The 18,085-nt window shown below is 44.2% G+C and overlaps 1 protein-coding gene across 7 annotated transcripts in view; it reads left to right on the top strand.

Annotated features, from left to right (window-relative positions):
- The window catches only part of ADGRL1 (adhesion G protein-coupled receptor L1), a 121,092-nt gene that overhangs the window by 64,944 nt on the left and 38,063 nt on the right, over positions 1-18,085 (top strand). For all 7 annotated transcript variants that reach the window (XM_053376323.1, XM_053376331.1, XM_053376330.1 and 4 more), the window contains exons 3-4: positions 6,742-6,958; positions 14,768-14,877. In XM_053376323.1, the coding sequence (XP_053232298.1) occupies positions 6,742-6,958; positions 14,768-14,877 (327 nt within the window). The remainder of the gene's footprint in view (positions 1-6,741; positions 6,959-14,767; positions 14,878-18,085) is intronic.

Here is an 18,085-nt window from a genome sequence, read left to right as displayed (position 1 = left end):
TTTGTAGGACACCATTCAGAGCAGAATGATAGGAATGAGACTGGGGCACGTAGATAGAAGTTCCTGCATTTGGGCAGAATGTTGGGACTAGATAGCCTTTTTCACCTTTCCAGCTTTCTGATTCCATATATCTTTCGGTCATGGACACTCAGCCACAGCATTCCATGCAGTGAAACAACTTGCCTCTTAACCCTTTGGGTATATGGTTGCATTCCTGGCATAAATTTGTCAGCCTCAGCTTGTCCTGTTTAGTTTTGCTGGACAGGAAATGTTGACTGTAGGTGCAGCCCAGGAGGAAGAAGAATTTGTTAACAGGGACTGGTCACATGTGAATTAGCATTGAAGGTGGTCAGTTCATTTTTTAAAACAGAATGTTCATCATTTTCTTTGAGAATGGAATGCTCCAGAATCACAGATGTGCCTTTTAAAAATGGACAAGTTGCAACCCTCTTTGGAGATTTTGCAGATGTAACATTAGTTCTAAGAAACCATTTCCAGCCAGTGTACGAGATGTTAGTACCAATTTTATAAAATGCCAGGAACTTATGACTTATCCCCACCCCCTTGAGAGCAGATGTCTCCCAATACTGTGCCACCTCTAAGGGTTTTTTTTTGGGGGGGGGGAGGGGGTTGAGGGGATGGACTTTTTTTTTAATCGGATCCATACAGCGCCATCTGTCCCACCTTCTAATTTTAGTCTGGGTGAATCTGACTTGGAGGAAAATGGTGTTGGCTGGAGGTCTTGAGTCTCTTGCAGGAGAGGCAATTTTGATATGAAATGAAAGGGTGTGCTTAGCTTTGGCCTTTCAGTAGTCTTTCAGATCCAAGCATCTCCTTTACCAAGGAAAAACACTGGGGTTTCATAGACTGTTAGCCTACCAGGCTGCATCCCAAGGGAAGATACAAAACTGCCAACTTCGTTTTCGGTTTGTCCTGATATTTTGGTTGACAGGCAGATGGGCAACTGAGTACTGCCTATTGTACCCACTAGAAGGCAGCTGTACTTAGGCATAGCTACCTGCACTCATGTGAGAATTGCATGACCACACCCATAATCTATGTATCATAGGCCACCTTAAACTCAATTGTGCAAAGCCCCAGCACATATAAACAGTGTTTTAAAATGCAAAGAAATGTAAAGAAGTCTTTCTGAAGATGCTCAAACTAATGCTGTGACAAAGGTACAAGGAAGAGTTTAAAAATTTGTGAGGGGAAGCCCAAAATTTTGTATATCCTATGTTTTTTTTAAAAAGAAAAGCTTGCAAAAATGCACAAATAAAATCTGAATCCTATGAGGATCTATATGGATTGTGCAAATTTGCACATATTTGCTTGCTCTGCATTCTTTTCTTCTGCTCCTCATGACTTACATAAATTGCCTTTGCCAACTAGCCTTGCACTACAGTGCATTTGGATGTAGTCAAGAAATGAAGAGGATTGTGGGAAGTGAAATGACCTTGTTTTTTGTAACTAAGGTGATTGTCTATAGTTCTGTGACCTGGATCCTAGATCATACTAAGCTCTTGGGTCTCTGTTCAACCTGAATCATATAAGTTTATCAGTGGTGGGAGCTCATACACATAAATCAACGATTTGATTTAGACTCAGCTTCCTTATTCATGCCTGGGTGCATTTATCTTACCACCCCTGGGTTTGGAGAGAGTAGACTCTGCTAAAATAGCTCTTGATCTCTGTAACTTGGAGATTGTGAACATGCTGGCATTTGAATTCAGCAGCAATATCTGTGCCTGGACGGTGCAGTTGCAAAATGTGGAATATTCACAGGCTATGGGTCTGCTTTTCTACATGCCTTTGCTGTCTAGCCTCAGCCTTTTGATGGTGAACTCAAGGAAGCATTATTTTTTTATCTTAATGCCCATTGTAGAGAATTTGGCCTTTTACATATGATAGGCACAATTTGTTAAGGCCCTTCCAAGATCTGTTGAAGTCTTTAAGATCACGTTGTTGTTGTTGTTGTTGTTGTTGTTGTTGTTGTTGTTGATGATCTATCCATCTTCCCCAAAGATGAAAGCAGTTCAGTTTGAGGTCTCTGTATATTCATAATTTCTACCTACCTTGAGCCTTCCAGGCACAGGTAACTAAATAATGAAATGATAAATGTGTAGAAAAATACTTCTGAAGCACTGTAAGACTGCAGAGAACATGGGAACACTGGTACACTTAATATCCAACCAGGGTTCCTGTTCCTCACATTCATCCCCACATTTTCTACCCATGCCCACATTATACCTGGCCATACTATTGGAGATTGCTGTATGAGAGGAGTGTTTGATCTCCCTCCTTCTTTCAGCAGGAAGCTCTAGCAGTCAAAGTCACTGGTGAATCTCCCATAATGCACCTGGCCTCTCTTTAATCAGTGCTTTTCTGTCCCATGCTTCCCACTTCAAGGCACTATTGTGGCTGCTGCTTCTGGCGTTTCATCTCTCAGGCCCCTTTGTGTTCCCTTCCTAGGGCAACTGCATAGCACTTGGGTCCAGCTTCAAAGCATCAGCCACATGGGTTTCAATAGGCAGGGGGTGGCTTTAAACAAAGCCAGTTTTCTTCACTAACCCATGGTTCATTGTATGGCTGAGCTTGACAGTTTGGGTAGGGAGGGCCTAATGCCCATCATGATGCCCACCAGTAGACAGCCATATATTCATGTTCCTGCTTACGTGGTTAGAGCCAGGATGAAGAGGCCACTGGTACCCCAGGAGGAGCACTGGGCTGGTCATTCTGAAACATATTGAAAAGAAACATTTTCATTCCCATTATTTTCTTCTTTTATCCTGCTAAATTCCAAATTGCTTCTGCCATCCAGTGCTGCCTGCCTGGTATACCTGTTTGCAAGATTCCTGTAATCCACCATTGAGAATCAGTGGGCATAGTAGCTGATTGTAAGAGCATCTCCTTCAGTCTGAGTAGGAGGTTTATGCTTTAGGTGTTAAATATTTTACCCCTGCTAATTGCAGCTTCTCCACCATCCCCTCTGCCCAGTTCCACGAGGGACACATGTCCCTTGGTCCCTTCCTTCGTGTGTCCACATACAAGGAATCTGTCTTGGGACTTTCCAAAGTAAACTTACCTCCTCAGTCCCAAGAACAGCCAGGTTTGCCCAGCTGCTAAAGTGGAGTGGTGTGTGGAGGAGCAGACAGACCAACAACTGATAAAAGGGCATAGAGGGGATATAATGTCACTCTTCAGACCCTATTGAGAAGAAGCAAGAGGTTGGTAGCTGTGGCAGCTAATAAAGTAAGGAGCTGGAAGCAAAGCTTTCCCCGCAACACTGTGCCCCTGTGAATTACTCAATATGTTTAGGAAAGTCTCGGATCACACCTACAATTAGCTGCAACCAGCTGTCTGCCCTGAAACCAAATAGGTGCCATAGCCCCAGCTCAGTGCAAACACATCCAGATGCAGCTGGGAGACTCTTAGGGCTTTGTTCATGAGCCTATCCTGAGGCTGCCAGTGTGGGAAATGCATGGCTTTTGGCAGCCGTATTTTGGTTTCTACAATACTTACTGCCAAGGTCTGCTGTCCCTTCTTCATTTACTGTCCTCCATTCACGTATCCATTCTCGGCTGCCCTTTCTTGCTCTCTCAGCTCGTACCTTCTGTTGTCTGCTGGGCTCCCCCACCAACACCGCCTGAAACAACCACCAGCACTCGGGCTGTTACTAGTTAGTTACTCAGCTAATGGTTTAATTACAGACTCCCTCCACAGGGTCCTTCCATTAACCCAGCAAGGGGGAAGGAAAAATTACACAAAGAGCAGCTATGACATGCTTGCTTCCCAGTCCCCTCTCTAGCCTGCCTTTAAAGCCCTGAGTGCCACTAATGTATGTTCCCCACTAGGGGCTCTGACTCTTGCCCTTTGCAGCTGAAGGTACAGGTCTCTTGGCTGATTAGCTGCGACAAGCTAAGAGGCTATGTGAAGCCCGCAAGGAAGGCTTAGGTGCCGCCACAGTGTACCCACACATACAACCGAGCGACTCCCCTTGCAGTTTTCTTCTAGCAGTGTACATTGGGTGTACATTCTTCCCACCGTCCCCATTTGGGAGAGGCAAAGCTGATGTGCTACCCAATGTCACACAGATTATAATGGCAGAAAGAACACATCAAAGCAAATGGAGCACAGGCCAAATTGAAGGTTTGTCTCAGGGCATTGTCCCTGAAAGGCCTGCCAGACAGCCTGAACATAGTTGCCAGTTCACACCTATGCTGTCCAGGTATGTGGCTGCTGTTTCACTGCCATCTTGGCCCTTCTGTCAGGTTCCAGGCCCTGCTACCTCAGCCCCTTGGTTAATAGTGAATGAGGGGTGTGGTGCTGCTTCTTCTATTGCAGGCATTGCTCCTAGAAAATGAGGGGGGTATTTCTTCCCAGTTTAGCATGAGGAGGGAGCCATGTGGATAGAGAAATGCAGCGGTTGGGAGTGGGGCAGAGACAGCAGTAGGCCATTAAGTATGCAGTTTTCAGCCAGCTCAAATTGTAGCTGGGGAACATACTACTAGGGTTGTAGGAAACCATAATGCAGTCGTTGCAGGTAGCTGTCCTTCCCAAACTGATGTTTGTAGCATGTAGTGACTATAAACAGTCACATCACTATTCTTCAGTCTCAAAGACCCAGCTGTAGGGAAGCCTGGCCCCAAGACTTTTATTTGTCTCAGGTGGCGAATCATCAAAGGCAGCTGATGGGCACAGACGCTCCACCGTCTCCTTCTGCTCGCTCCTGCCACTGGGTTCGCTGCCCCTGTTTTCTGTCTACCTAGTTTTCTGTTTCCTACCATTCCCTCCAGCTCACTTGCTGGTACTCCTGCTGCTCCCTCCACAGTAGAAAGCTTAGTCCAGGATGGGGCAGGATCCTTCATAGGAGGCGGAGCATGTGGAAGCTCCATTCCATGTAAGCGGGCAATGAGGAGAGGCCAGGATAGAGCACAGAGCAGCTTCCTGATTCCCTCCAGCCTCCTTTACAGTGACTCCTCTCACAGCTGTGCTCAGTTAACCACTCTGAGCTTTTGAGCATTTGCCTGGGAAACAAGCCCCCATCCATAACTTGACTTCGCCAACATGGAACTGCCAACACTGAGGTGGAAAAGCTGAGGGAGATGAAGCCCTGCCCCTTCTACAGCCAGTATGTTAAGAGGTTTGAGGGAACTTTATTTTGGAATAGCATCATTTTTAATTGAAGGAGTGGAAAGAGTGTGTTTTCTTTAGTGAGGTGTGAGATTTCTGAGGAGACACCATGCACACTGCAGCTCAGTCTTTATGCTAGTTTGAAAGGAGAAGGAGGATCCTCTTGGACTGTTAAAGCAACTATTTTTTTTTAAATGAGACAATTTAGGCTCAATTGAATTAAACAGGGTTTACATCTGAGTAGAGGATTGTGTTGTTAGGCCGCAATCTTAAATAAATGCACAGGCCAAGGTTGCAATCCAGCACCTCCTTACCTAGGCGTAAGCGCCATTGAACTCTTGAGTGGGCATGTAAAGTATTGTGCTGTAACTTCCATTGAGTTCAGTCAGATTTGCATCTGGTTAAACATGCTTAGATTTGCACTGTTAAAGACGGATAGGTTAATTTGTACCCACAGTACTGACTCTACCATTAGATAGAATGAGGGGGCTGTCTCAGGCTGCTGATTTAGGATGTCATGAAAAGGCAGCAAATTGTTAGTTATTTAATGCAGCATTATTATTATTATTATTATTATTATTATTATTATTATTATTATTATTATTATTTACTGCTAGGGAGGGGGACGGGGAGATGTGCATGTGGGATTTTCTGCCTCAGATGCCAAAATGCCCTTGACTAGCGGGGGTGAGGCATTTGCTGCTTTGCCTCAGGCAGTAAAATGTTGGTGGCTGGCCCTGGCTGTGTGGATGGATCCCAGTTGCCCTTTTTCTCCTTCTCATCCTTGTTCAGAGGGATCCAGGAGCCTGAGCTCTCAGCCCGGCAATCGTGCAATATCCTTCCCATAATAGAAATGAGCAGAAAGCTCAACCATGAATCTTTCTAGAAACCTCCCTAATATCCATGTTCAGATCTCAGTTGGTTCCCCCCCCCCTTGTTTACTTCCCATCTCCACCTCTCCAGTCTCGCAAAACCTTGCAGGATTCAAAAGGATTGCAAAGAATTTTTCTCAGCACATTTCCCAGACCCTTTCCTCAGCTGCTGTCTCTAAAGTGGGTCACGGGTGGTGCAGGGAGCCAAGAGCTTTATGAAAAACATGTCTGGGTTTTTAAAGGCACATCTGCCTAAGTCTGTAGAGCTTACTCTGAATATGCAGCTCAGCTCAGCAAGGGGGGGGGCAGATCTCTCTCTCTCTCTCCTCTTCTTGGGTAGTGTCCGGACAAGCACCCTTCCACATACAAAACATACACCAGACATGCCACAGTGGAGGTAGAAGGGAACCCAGAACCCCTGCTGCTGTTCTCCAAAGATTGACATGGAAAACAGAGACTTGGAAGTACATAAACATGTTATAGGTCTTGCAGCATGTGTTGAAAATGCAACAGAAAAATAAGAAATCCTGATTTACTAGGTTCTCTTTGTACAAGACTGCAGAGTTGGAAAAACAACCCTGGAGTCCTGCTTTCCATGCTTTAGTCTCATGGTGTGTGCTGTGCATATCTACGGATTGGTAGGAAATTGCAGTGGTCCATCAGGAGATAAACTGGAATTGCTTGATCGAGTGGCATAATAAGCCTGTAGCCCTGACCCTCTCATCTCCTATCTCAGCAGGTCTAAGCCGTGCTGGCTTACCCTTTGGTCTGGTTCGGCGGGAACTGGCATGTGAGGGCTACCCCATTGAGCTGCGCTGCCCAGGCAGTGATGTTATCATGGTGGAAAATGCCAACTATGGGCGTACGGACGACAAGATCTGTGATGCTGATCCCTTCCAGATGGAGAATGTCCAGTGCTATCTTCCAGATGCCTTCAAAATCATGTCCCAAAGGTAAGAGACTCTGTATTTCAGTGGGGGGTTGAGGAGGCATTTCCCTTCCCTAATTTCCTTCACCTTCAAATTGCTCCCAGGCCTGTTGTCTTCCTCCAAAGTCACTCTTGGGTTTTTTTAACTATGGGGTTGTGGCCACTGAGCTCCAGTAAGTTTCTTAACCCATTATGTCGTCCTTTGAGCTGCCATTTCAGATTGAACAGAGGGAGGGCAGGATATAAAGGCCTGTAACAATAAAACAATAATAGTAATAAGAACAACAACAATTAATTACTAGCTGTCCCAATCTGCATCTGGCCCAGATTACCACCCAGCAGTCTACTGTCTGGTTCGTTCTTTCCTCATCAACAACTCCCTTGAGACTTCCAGAAGCAGCTTGCCTGGTGGGGCAGAGCCATAGCAGTGGCCTCCCCATCTAAAGATTTGCACTGGAATGCATAGGGAATGTATTTCCCAATATAACATTCATGTCACAGCCTGAGCTTAATGTTATGTCACAGAACTGAGAAGCTTAGACTGAGTATTCTTCAAACCTTTTCACAGCAGTCATCCCTGAGTCTAGAAAATCTCTCTCTATCCCTTACCAAATACTACTAAAACAGAGGCACCATTTACCTAACTGAGTTGCCATATTTTGCTGGTCTCCAGGCCATCTACTGCTGTGTTACAGACAGGAATTCAAAAGGCGAAGTTTTTTCCAAACTTGAAAGAAATAGTGTTGAAACCCTTACCCCAGAATCTTTTGGTTAAGCAGTATAATACCTGAGATTTAACATGAATCATACTTTCACTTCAACCAACCCAGCAAAAATACATTTGCTGAATAAGCACCACCCAGGAAAGGTTGGGTTGTTGTTGCTTTTGTTACTTTGTGCCAAAGTCACCTTGAAAGAAGGCAGGCTTGGTTCCTTGGTAGTCTGTCCCACCCATAGGATTCATCCCTCACTTTTGCTTAGTGCGCCATGCGCTCCTGCAAATTTTACTTCCCTGCTGAGCAGGATTGGTTACCTGAATTATTTAAAGTTCTAATAGCAGTACTGTCACTAGCCATTTAAAAAATGATTTCATTTATTGTTAGTTAGTAGGATATAGTAAATAATGTTACTCAAGCACTTAGAATACAATTAAGTGCATCTACAGGCAGTTTTTCAGGCACTCTACCGCTGTGACACCCCAGCGAGGAGGTGCCACTGTTTGCAGTGCATTCCATGACTGTTTAATGCAGCTGAAATGCAAGGCTGGCAACTTGTCATGAGACAAGTGAGAAACGAATTGGGCTGCATTTGTCATTCATTTTGTCTCCACAGAAACAAAGGGTGGTTTGGAACTGGTTGCAAAGTATGTAAGTGTAGCCTTGGGTGTAGACTCATTTGCTGTGGAACTCTGAGAATCTGCTCTTTTATTTTTTATTTCTTTTACACAGTTTTACTGAAGTCCTCATGTTGTTATTGTTTTTAAAAAACCTTGCATGTGGAGCATTTTTGCTAAATATGGATGCTGCTTCCGTTAGGACAGCAACAGGTGCATCCTTCATTTGATACGATTCTTAGCTTCTCGTTTTGAGTAGGAAGCCATTTGTGGCTTATGTGTTGCTCCTTCCTAAGGGAAACTGTTACCAGTGCGCGTGCAAAAGAAACATGCATGTCCCTTAAAACAGCTCCTTGCACCAAAGTACTTTTTAAGCCAAGAATTTAGGATGCAGTTTAGGAGTTCTGGTGGGCCACCCATAGAAACCCTCCAAAAATTGGGGTAGCAGTGTGGGTGTTGTGCTCTTGTCAGACCCTCTGGGATTGCAGCCTAGGTGCAGGAGCAGATAAACTCCATGTGAAATGTACATGTAGAGACTTGGTAAGTACTGTATGTAAAACAGAAGAATAACAGAGAATAGGGTGTGATAGAAACCAGATTGTTACCTTTGAAGGGGGGTGGGGTTAGAAGTTGCAATAAACACACATAATTCTACAATGACATGATATGGAATCTATTCATTTTTCCCTCCCCTCTTGTAAAAGCTTGCTGGGGACATTTGCCAAAAACAAAAGACTAGAGCTAGTGAAAGCACACTACATTCCTCAGGTACTGATTCATACAATGCTTTTAGGGGGCTTGCTTCATAGTGGCTTGTTTAATAATAATAATAATAATAATAATAATAATAATAATAATAATTTATTTATTTATTTTATACCCCGCCCATCTGACTGGGTTTTCCCAGCCACTCTGGGCGGCTCCCAACAGAAAATTAAAAGCACAATAAAACGTCAAACATTAAAAACTTCCCTAAACAGGACTGCTTTTAGATGTCTTCTAAAAGTCAGATAGTTGTTTATTTCCTTGACATCTGATGGGAGGGTGTTGCACAGGGTGGGCGCCACTACCGAGAAGGTTTTTATTTTGCTTAGCCTGCTTTGAATTAACAAGTTGTTAATTCATGCGCACAGGTTTGCCACTCACTTAGTGTAACATTTTGCACAGAATTGTGTCTAGACAATCTGGGCATGTGGTAAACTGGTCTGCAAAACCAGTCAATTAATACATAGGTTTTTCTCCAAAGAGGGTTTTTCATGGCTTAATCTAAGCCATATTTCATTAGAGTTCAGTTCCAGAAAACATGTTTTTGGAGCCAGGGCTCAGCCATGGAGCAAATATAGTCATTATAACATGGAAAACAGTGACTCTGAGCATGTGCTCTCTACACATTTGGGAGTATGGTCCCGGCTTTCAGGCAGCTTGAACACTGGGGTGGTCTTCATGGTTTTGGAGTGAAGAAGAATGAAGAATAAAGAATGCTTGATTCTTTATCCCCACATTAATCACCAGTTCTGGTGCAGTATCTTGATTGATTTTTACCTGTATGCCTTACACAGAAACACCTGCCTCTCTTTCACACACATACATTATTTGACTTAAGCAGCTGTGGCCTCTTGAACATCCCACTCCAAAAAGTCCCATCTCACCTATTTTCACACAGCTCTTCACCTTTCTAGATTGGCAGAGACCCTGTAGGCTGGTGAGTGGCTTCCTTTACTCCTACTCACTTTTGCTAGTGACTGGCTGCTTGCTAAGTTATTTCTCCTTTTTTGTGCTTCTATCAAAATCCATTGGTGAGTTTCTTCAACAGCAGCAGCAGTGGGCAATCAAGAATCCCCGAGAGCTTTGAGGATTGCTAGCAGATTTTTTAAATGCAAGCTAAATCTAATTGCCCTTAGCAGCAAAACTCACTAATGTTTTAAACAATATTCAATGTTTAATTTGTTACCAATACCATTAGCAAGGCATTTACATGCTGTTTGGATTTTCATTTCTGTTACCAAATATTATCTACTAATTATACAAGCAGAGTTTCTGCTGCTAAGCAGCTATATCTGCTGCCTAAACACCCATCTACAATCCATTTACACCACAGAGGAGACCTGTTGAAGTCAACAAATGAGTTGCAAACCGGGGGGGGGGGCGCATAGGTGGTGGTGAGTGGCTCATAGGTGGGAGGGGAGGTGTTCATAGGTGGTACAGACCTAAACCCAGGGCATTTTAACCCCTGACTGAAACAAGGCCCTCAAACGATGCCTGATGGATCAGACAGCTGTTCCATCCAGACCAGCACTGTTCCCCGCTGTGGCCAACAAGATACCTCTGGGAAGCCCCAAAGCAACCTGTTGTCCTTGTGTTCTGCTTGTGAGCTTCCCAGTGACATCTAGTTGGCTACTCTAGGAAACAAGATGTTGGATTAGATGGACTATTACTCTGATCCAACAGGGCTATTCTTAAGAATTTATATCAAGAGTTTGTGTCAAGATAAACCGCCCATTTGTTGTGGTCTACAAGGTGCTTGTATGTCAGTCCTATAGCTTTTGTTCCCAGGAAAGCAGCAAAAGCAGGAAATTTAATGAGCCTCCCTGGTAGGTTGTCATGTATGGCTGGGGAGCCATGTTTTCTTTGACAGGCTAATAGTTGTCCAGGCCTGGCTTAGTCCTATAAATTCCTTTCAGTGCCTTGAAACAAGTGGAGTAATAAGAAAAAATATTTGAATATGTACCTTTTTGCTATCCCTAATTATGGAGCAACCACAACCAGGGACCATGCAGCTAAGATTCAAAACCAAACTAATTGTTCAGAATTACCATATGATATGTTTCTTCCTAGCCTGTACCACTTCAAATTGTGGGTTGGCAATTACATGCTTGAATGCTCCAGCATTATTATTTTTTAAAACCCTTTCACATAGAAAATAAATGCATAAGGCAAAAGCCTGGCCTGGAATTCTTTTCCTTGGTGTGCCATCCTTCTCCATGTGTGGAATTTTTGTTACGGGGAAACAGCCAAACTTGCAGTTCCTCTTCCCCTTTCCTCTCCCTGCCTTCTGAAATGGCACAGTCCAAGGGGTGCTGTCACAAGTAGTACAGTCCATGCTAGATGAACTTTTGTACGAAGGTCTTGCAGGTCAGAGGGTGTGACTTCTAAGCAGGTTTAAGCCTTTGCACACCTTAAAAATGAATAAATGCATGTTCCTAAATTACTAGCATTTTGAGGTTTCTGTGTTGATATTGAACTACCATATTTACTTGAATCCAATGCTCACCTTTCTTGGCCAAATTACGTTGCAAAAATTAAGGTGCACATTAGATTTGATGGAACATTTACATTCGCCAGCAAATACTTTTGTTGTTGTTTCAAGGTTCTGAAAATTGAGGTGTGCATTAGATTCAATGGCGCATTAGACTTGAGTAAATACGGTAATTAATATATGGATTAAACAATGAGAAAATGGCAGAAAAGAGTGTGGCCAAAGAGTGTGCTAAAATCTTTTTAGCACAATTAGCCAAGTCTCTAGGTTTTTTGATGTGATATTTGCCATGAAGCCAGCTAAGGACAGCTCAGGCAGGTTAGCATAAACTTTCATCCAGTGGAGGTTTGCACTTATTTTATAGTCATGATGGCTCCAAATATAATAAACATGTTCATCTTATGCTGCAATTATTTTACTTTCTCTCTCTTCAGAAGCTGAGCCATACTAAGTTGATAGGCAATTTTTCTGCCATTTCCAGTGCTAAGGAGAATACACTCTTTGCAGTGCAGTAGAAGTGAAAATTCCCAATTGGGATTGGTTTGATATGGTTAGCTTCATTCCTCTAATCTTACCTCAAATTCTGTCACACATTGGGTTAGTTGAGGAGTGATAATGGCCATTCATGCCGGACACTGTCCGTAAGCACAACCCATGCTTACAAAACATTTATTTTTTGTTCACTGTTCCCCATGTAATGCTGGTGTTTAGACAGCTGAAGTTTCCTTGTTTTTGAGGATTCATAGTCTTCTGTTTCATGGGTGCAACATTCTGTGAGCCGAAAGATGAACCCAAAGTATTTAAATTACTGCATAAGATTTCAGAAACCTTTAAGTGGTGCCAAAGGTACTATATATTTTAATGAAGGTGCTGGATGCACAGTAAGTAAATGCCAAAAAAAGAAGGTTAGGTAGATATCAAAGGTGCTGCTAGACAAACCCCAAACAAATGTAGCTTGTATAAGACTTCAAGATAGGACCTGTTTTGTTCAGATCAATATATGAAACCTCCCACTCCTGAGCTTTTTGGCCTTTCCTGCCTGACAGTTTCCTAGTCTCCAGTGTTCCATCCCTTTCATTTTTTTAACCTGCCAACAGCATGATGTTTTGCCTGTCTCTAAATCCTGGGTGCAGTTTTCTCCTTTGTTCGTTTCCTTTCCCTTTGTATCTCCTCTGCCTCTTACCTGCATTAGTCTCTGTGTGTGCCTCCCCTGACCCCTTTCTCTCCCATTCTTGCTCGTCTGCCCACTGCCTGCTTTGTCTCCCTCATCCTTCAGCCACTGTATTTTAGGGCTCTCTTATCTTCCCAAACCTCAGCCTCCCTGCCTGCCCAACAAATACCGCCTGCTTCTCCTTTCCTGTCAACAGCATGTGTTCATTTGTTTTTGTTTTTCTTACCAGATTGTACCCAAAGTTGCTTGCATTATAGCAAATGAATAATAGTAAATACAAGAATCCAAAACATAATGGGTGGTGTCTGCGCATAATGCTAAGCCAAACTATGGCTCCTCTCCCAGTCCTCTTGCTACTGAGAGCAAAGTTATGGTTTGGCTTAGTGTGCTGAATGGACACGAGCACGTGCCCCAAATTCAAGAGCAAACCTTGGTTGCAGCTCCTGGTTTGTCATAGAATCATAGAGTTGGAAGAGACCACAAGGGCCATCGAGTCCAACCCCATGCCAAGCAGGAAACACCATCAGAGCACTCCTGACATATGGTTGTCAAGCCTCTGCTTAAAGACCTCCAAAGAAGGAGACTCCACCACACTCTTTGGCAGCAAATTCCACTGTCTGGAGTGAGACAAGCCCTGAGCCCAGGCTCAGATAACCATAGCTTAGTTCAGAGCACAGCAGCAGGGGGACGCGGCAAGGAGCACAGCAGCCACAACTTTCTTTGAGCGCATAGCCCAAAGATAAGCCATGCAGTGGATGGGCATTCTGCACAGCACCATCTGAGAAAGTGACTAGCTATTGGGTGGGGGTCTACAGAGCTGGAAGCGCCAGCACCTCAACTCTCATCCATCCCACTTTGCTGACAAACTCCGCTTCAGTGAAGCAGGTGGTGGCTGTCCTGCCCCAGGGGCCTGAGTTGATACCGGCTCCAGTTGCTTTGGCAGCCGACAGCCCCTGGGAGTCCCCCTTCCAACCTCCCTTGCCTGTTGCATCAGCCTTTCAAGGGAGAGCAGGTGGCAGGAGCTAATGAAGTGGGAAATGGGGGGCAGTGCTTCTTAGCTCTACTTCTGGACCTAAGCAAGGGTGAGAGGCTAACAATTCTGCAACTGGCTATTGAGAGGACTGTCTGATTAATCTGCCAGTTGTGATCTGGGTCAGTATGCTAAAGAGAACATAAAAATAACCACCACATAGGGATTTCTGATTATGCAGGGGCCAGGTTATAATATTCTCCCCCCCCCCTCGCCACACACCCAAGGATTGACTCACAGTGGTGTGCAAGTACAGGGTTTTCTTCCAGGATGGGGTGTTACTGGGCACCATTACCTGGTGCCAGGGGAGGGAGTGGCAGAACCACGTCTCCCTGCTGCAAGACTGCATCCTGGTCTGAAGGTCTGTAAATACTCAGTGATTATACGGTAGTTGTCACCTTGGGCGCTTGCACAAAAATGTATTTGATGTCGCCTTTGGACAAACAGAGGAATATGGTTCACACTCACATTGGTGTATGCAGACACTCATAAGGTTATGGACATGTACGAAAACTGCAGGTTGTGAGTTTAGTTTGAATTTGAGGAGCCATGATTGCACATAAATAAGTCTGTTAAAAGTTCCTAGGTTAAAAGAGTACTATAAAAAATAATACAATATACTGTAATAAAAAATATAAAGATACTGATATATACTGATACTGTAATATAATACAGTATCACAACAATCAAATGTTGGTGACAGTCTCTGGCCCCATAACCAGAGCTAACACAGGCACAGAGCTGTGTCTGACATCCAGCAAGTCTTCTGCGGACAAATCCTGGAATGGGGTTAGTAAAGGGCTTCCTGTCTGTGTATTTGGATTATCCGGCTAGTAGTTGTGCCTGCTCACTGCTTGCATCAGCTTCATACCTGAGATTATAATCTGCATCCCAAACAAAATAGTGGTGCAGCAGTTTTTCAAAGATTCTAGGAAGTATTTGCAATGCAGTACTAAGTATCAATCAGTGCCACCTAGTGGTTTCCTTTAGAACTGCAGTTTGTGTCAGTAGCTTAACAACCTGCCCTTCTTTCTTCTCTTTCAGGTGCAATAATCGGACACAGTGTGTCGTAGTGGCTGGCTCAGATGCTTTTCCAGACCCTTGCCCTGGCACCTACAAGTACCTGGAGGTCCAGTATGACTGTGTCCCCTACAGTGAGTCCATTTCTCATTGAACTCTGATGCTTCATCTTATTTCAGTTACTGCTCCAAATAAGATTCCCACCTGACCCAGGAAGGAGAGAGACTCCACAGACTGGCCCCCTAATACACATCCAGACATGGGAATAGGATGCACTTAGAGGAGACACCAGCTAGACCGGGAACTAACAGAGAACCCTGACATTTTTGTCTCTTGTGCTGGAGAGGGGTTTCCAATGGCTAGAGTCGAAGTGGACTAAAATGCCAGGGTTCTGAGAAAAGAATTAATTCAAGTGGTTTGGGCCTTGATAACTGGGCAGAATGATTCCTGGTTTGTAATTCTGTCTCTAACTCTCCATGTTTGGCTGATCATTGCCTTAGTTTCTCTTTCTTTTCTTTGTGTACCTGAGCCCTAAGGAAAGAGGACCCCAATAAGGCACAAGCTGGACCAACCATAACCTTCCTCCATTTCAGCACCTGATGCTGATTTTAGCCAGGGTAGCTGCACCAGTAACAGGACTATTTCAGCATCTCTCCTCAACAACAACCAAAATTCTTGAAATTTTGAGCAATACAAAACCTCCACAGTAGCACAGACCCTCAGGAGAGATACTATCACTGTGTGTTTGAACCGCCACATGATGGTGTGTGCAAGGTGTCGGTGCTTGAAATACATGCTATTTGTGTGCACTGTGTGTTTGCTTGTTTGTGATTGATGAGGATATGTGTGATTCTATAGCCTTTGGCTCATCCTTAGTATATGTACATACTCAGTGCATCAAATGTGGACAATAGACATGTATATTAGTACTTAACATGTCCTGCGTATATATGCATTGCGTCTGTGCATATATGGTCTGTATACCCATATGAATGGCAGTGTATTTGTATGCACACTCAGATGTATGACCATCTTCATGCTTGTGTGCAGTGCATATGCACAAACTCGTGTGTGTGTACACATGCATGTTTCAGTGTCCTGAAATGTGCTTCGTGTTGGTTCTGTGAGCCTTTGCATCAGGCAGTTGGTAGCAGAGTTGATATCTCTTCCCAGCAAAAAGCACAGCATTCTAAAAGCTGTGGCTATTATTACAGGGCTAGGGCAACAATTCATGTTTCGAATGTTTGTGGGTAGGTCTTGTATGTAGACTGGTATGATTGTGTGTGTGTGTGTGTGTGTGTGTACACGTGTACACCTCTGTTATAGAAGTATCTTTATGAATGCTCACATGGTGTGGATGAATTCATGAGCACAGGGATATAGATGGCTCTGTCTTTCAGTGTGTGCATGTTTTTTGAGTGTGGGCATGTGCGTTCTGAATGTGCTTGTGCCACAATTCCCGTGTTTTTAAGCACAAACCCATCTGCATCCATACCAAGGCACCTGAAATGGAGTTTAGCACCAGCATTATTCCTTGGAAAGAAGAAAAATGGCATGTGGTGGGGGACAATCCTAAGAAAACCTCTCCGAAGAAAGCAGTTGATATACAGTTATTTTTCTCAAAACAATATGTGAATTTTGTTTGTTCAAGTCTTCTGTTCATAAACTTAGTGCAGCTCTGAATTTGATTTTTCTGGCTTCTGAGATGAATACTAGGAGTTGGTCACTACAGAGTGCAAGTAGCAGGAAAATTGTTAATGTGATGAAGGCCCTTTATCTCCTGGAGCCAATCTGCTTCATTCCTGTTGATGGAACAAGCCTGGTGCTATGGCTGCCACTCCCTAATCTGGTTTTGTATGTTAGCAAACTTCCATGTTAGGGGGGTTGCAGAGGTGTCTGTTATTTACCATTACAGCCTTTATTCGAAAAGATTACTCCCCATTTCCAAACAGCCCCACAAATCATAACTGAAATCCCTTATTGATGGCACCCCTTAGCAATAGCATTTTGATCTGGCAAGCCTAAATGCAATCTACTGAAGGGCTAGGTTTGTGGTGTCTCTCCTCCCTGGGTCAGCAGCTCATATGCCCTCCTCCTTTCCTTCTCTTGTGTTGCTTGGAGTGTTTGGGAGGTTTGTTCCTTGCCTTTGGTGTCTTGCACACTCTCCACTGGGTCTAGGGTCCATGTGGGTGGGTCAGCCTCACAGGGTGTGTCCCCTTCCCCTCTCCGCTAATGCCCCTTTGGTTTCTCCTCACAGACGAAGTGGAGCAGAGCAGGGCAGGCGTGGCCTCTTAACCTTTTAACCTTCATTCCTGCCCCTTTTCCTTCTAGCTACCAGGTGGCTTCGAAACAAATCAACACTCATCTCAGGGTGCAACCAGTCCTGACCCCTCACAGTTTAACAGCACTGGGGAATACCCCAAACAGGCAAAGGGCACTAAAAGGCTGACCAGGATATCACCTGCATCGTGAAAGTGTCTGGGGGGAGGGGGAGGCAGGGATGGCATGGAGGATGTTGGGATCAGCTATTAGGGCAAATGGCCAGGAAGTGTAACTGACTATGGCAGAGCTGTTGACACTGAGGGTGCCCCTCTCAGTACAGGTTGCATATCAGCACATTGGCAAGCTCATTCTTATGTTCCCATAGACATACACATGCACACGCTGATCCCCAGAACCATGTGAAAAGCTATGGACTTCCATGTCTGCATGTTTGACTAGTTTTGCAGGTGAGCATCCTCCTGCACCTGCGCATTCTCTCTCTTCCTCTCTCACACAATTATATATACATGTGTGGATGTATGTGAGCATGTATATATATTACTCACATGCACATATATATGGTTGCAGTCAAACATAGGTGAACAAAACACCACTCATGCAATGTGGCTTTCTTGGCACTACCCCCTCCCTTTCATCTCTTGAAAAGCTTCTCCTGAGGACTGATGGACCTTCTGGAAGGGTACATGATGGAGTATTGTTGTGGATCGGAAAATTAGAAGCATTTAACAGGGCTGCCTTGCACAAGCAGAAACACATTTTCTGTTCTCAACAAGACATCTCTGGATCCAAGACGGGAGGACATTTGTATACATTGCCAGATATGTAAGCAGAGTTTGTGCTTGCTTGCATACTCTGTATTAACATACCCAGCTATATTTGTTCATATATATGCAGTCATACATGTAAACCCTCTTTCCCGGACTCATAGGAACTTTCATTGGTCACATCCTGCCATTCAACCCATGGTTTCATAAGCCATAGTTTGTGAATCTATGGATGGGTGCTATGGTCACTCACTCCTACCCTACCCTTGTCTCTTCAAGTAATGGCTTTGGTGTG

Source organism: Podarcis raffonei, chromosome 2 (assembly GCF_027172205.1).
Source record: "Podarcis raffonei isolate rPodRaf1 chromosome 2, rPodRaf1.pri, whole genome shotgun sequence".
In the NCBI taxonomy this organism is placed as follows: domain Eukaryota; kingdom Metazoa; phylum Chordata; class Lepidosauria; order Squamata; family Lacertidae; genus Podarcis; species Podarcis raffonei.
Note: the sequence above shows the minus strand (reverse complement) of the source record. Positions and strands in the feature narration are given on the sequence as shown.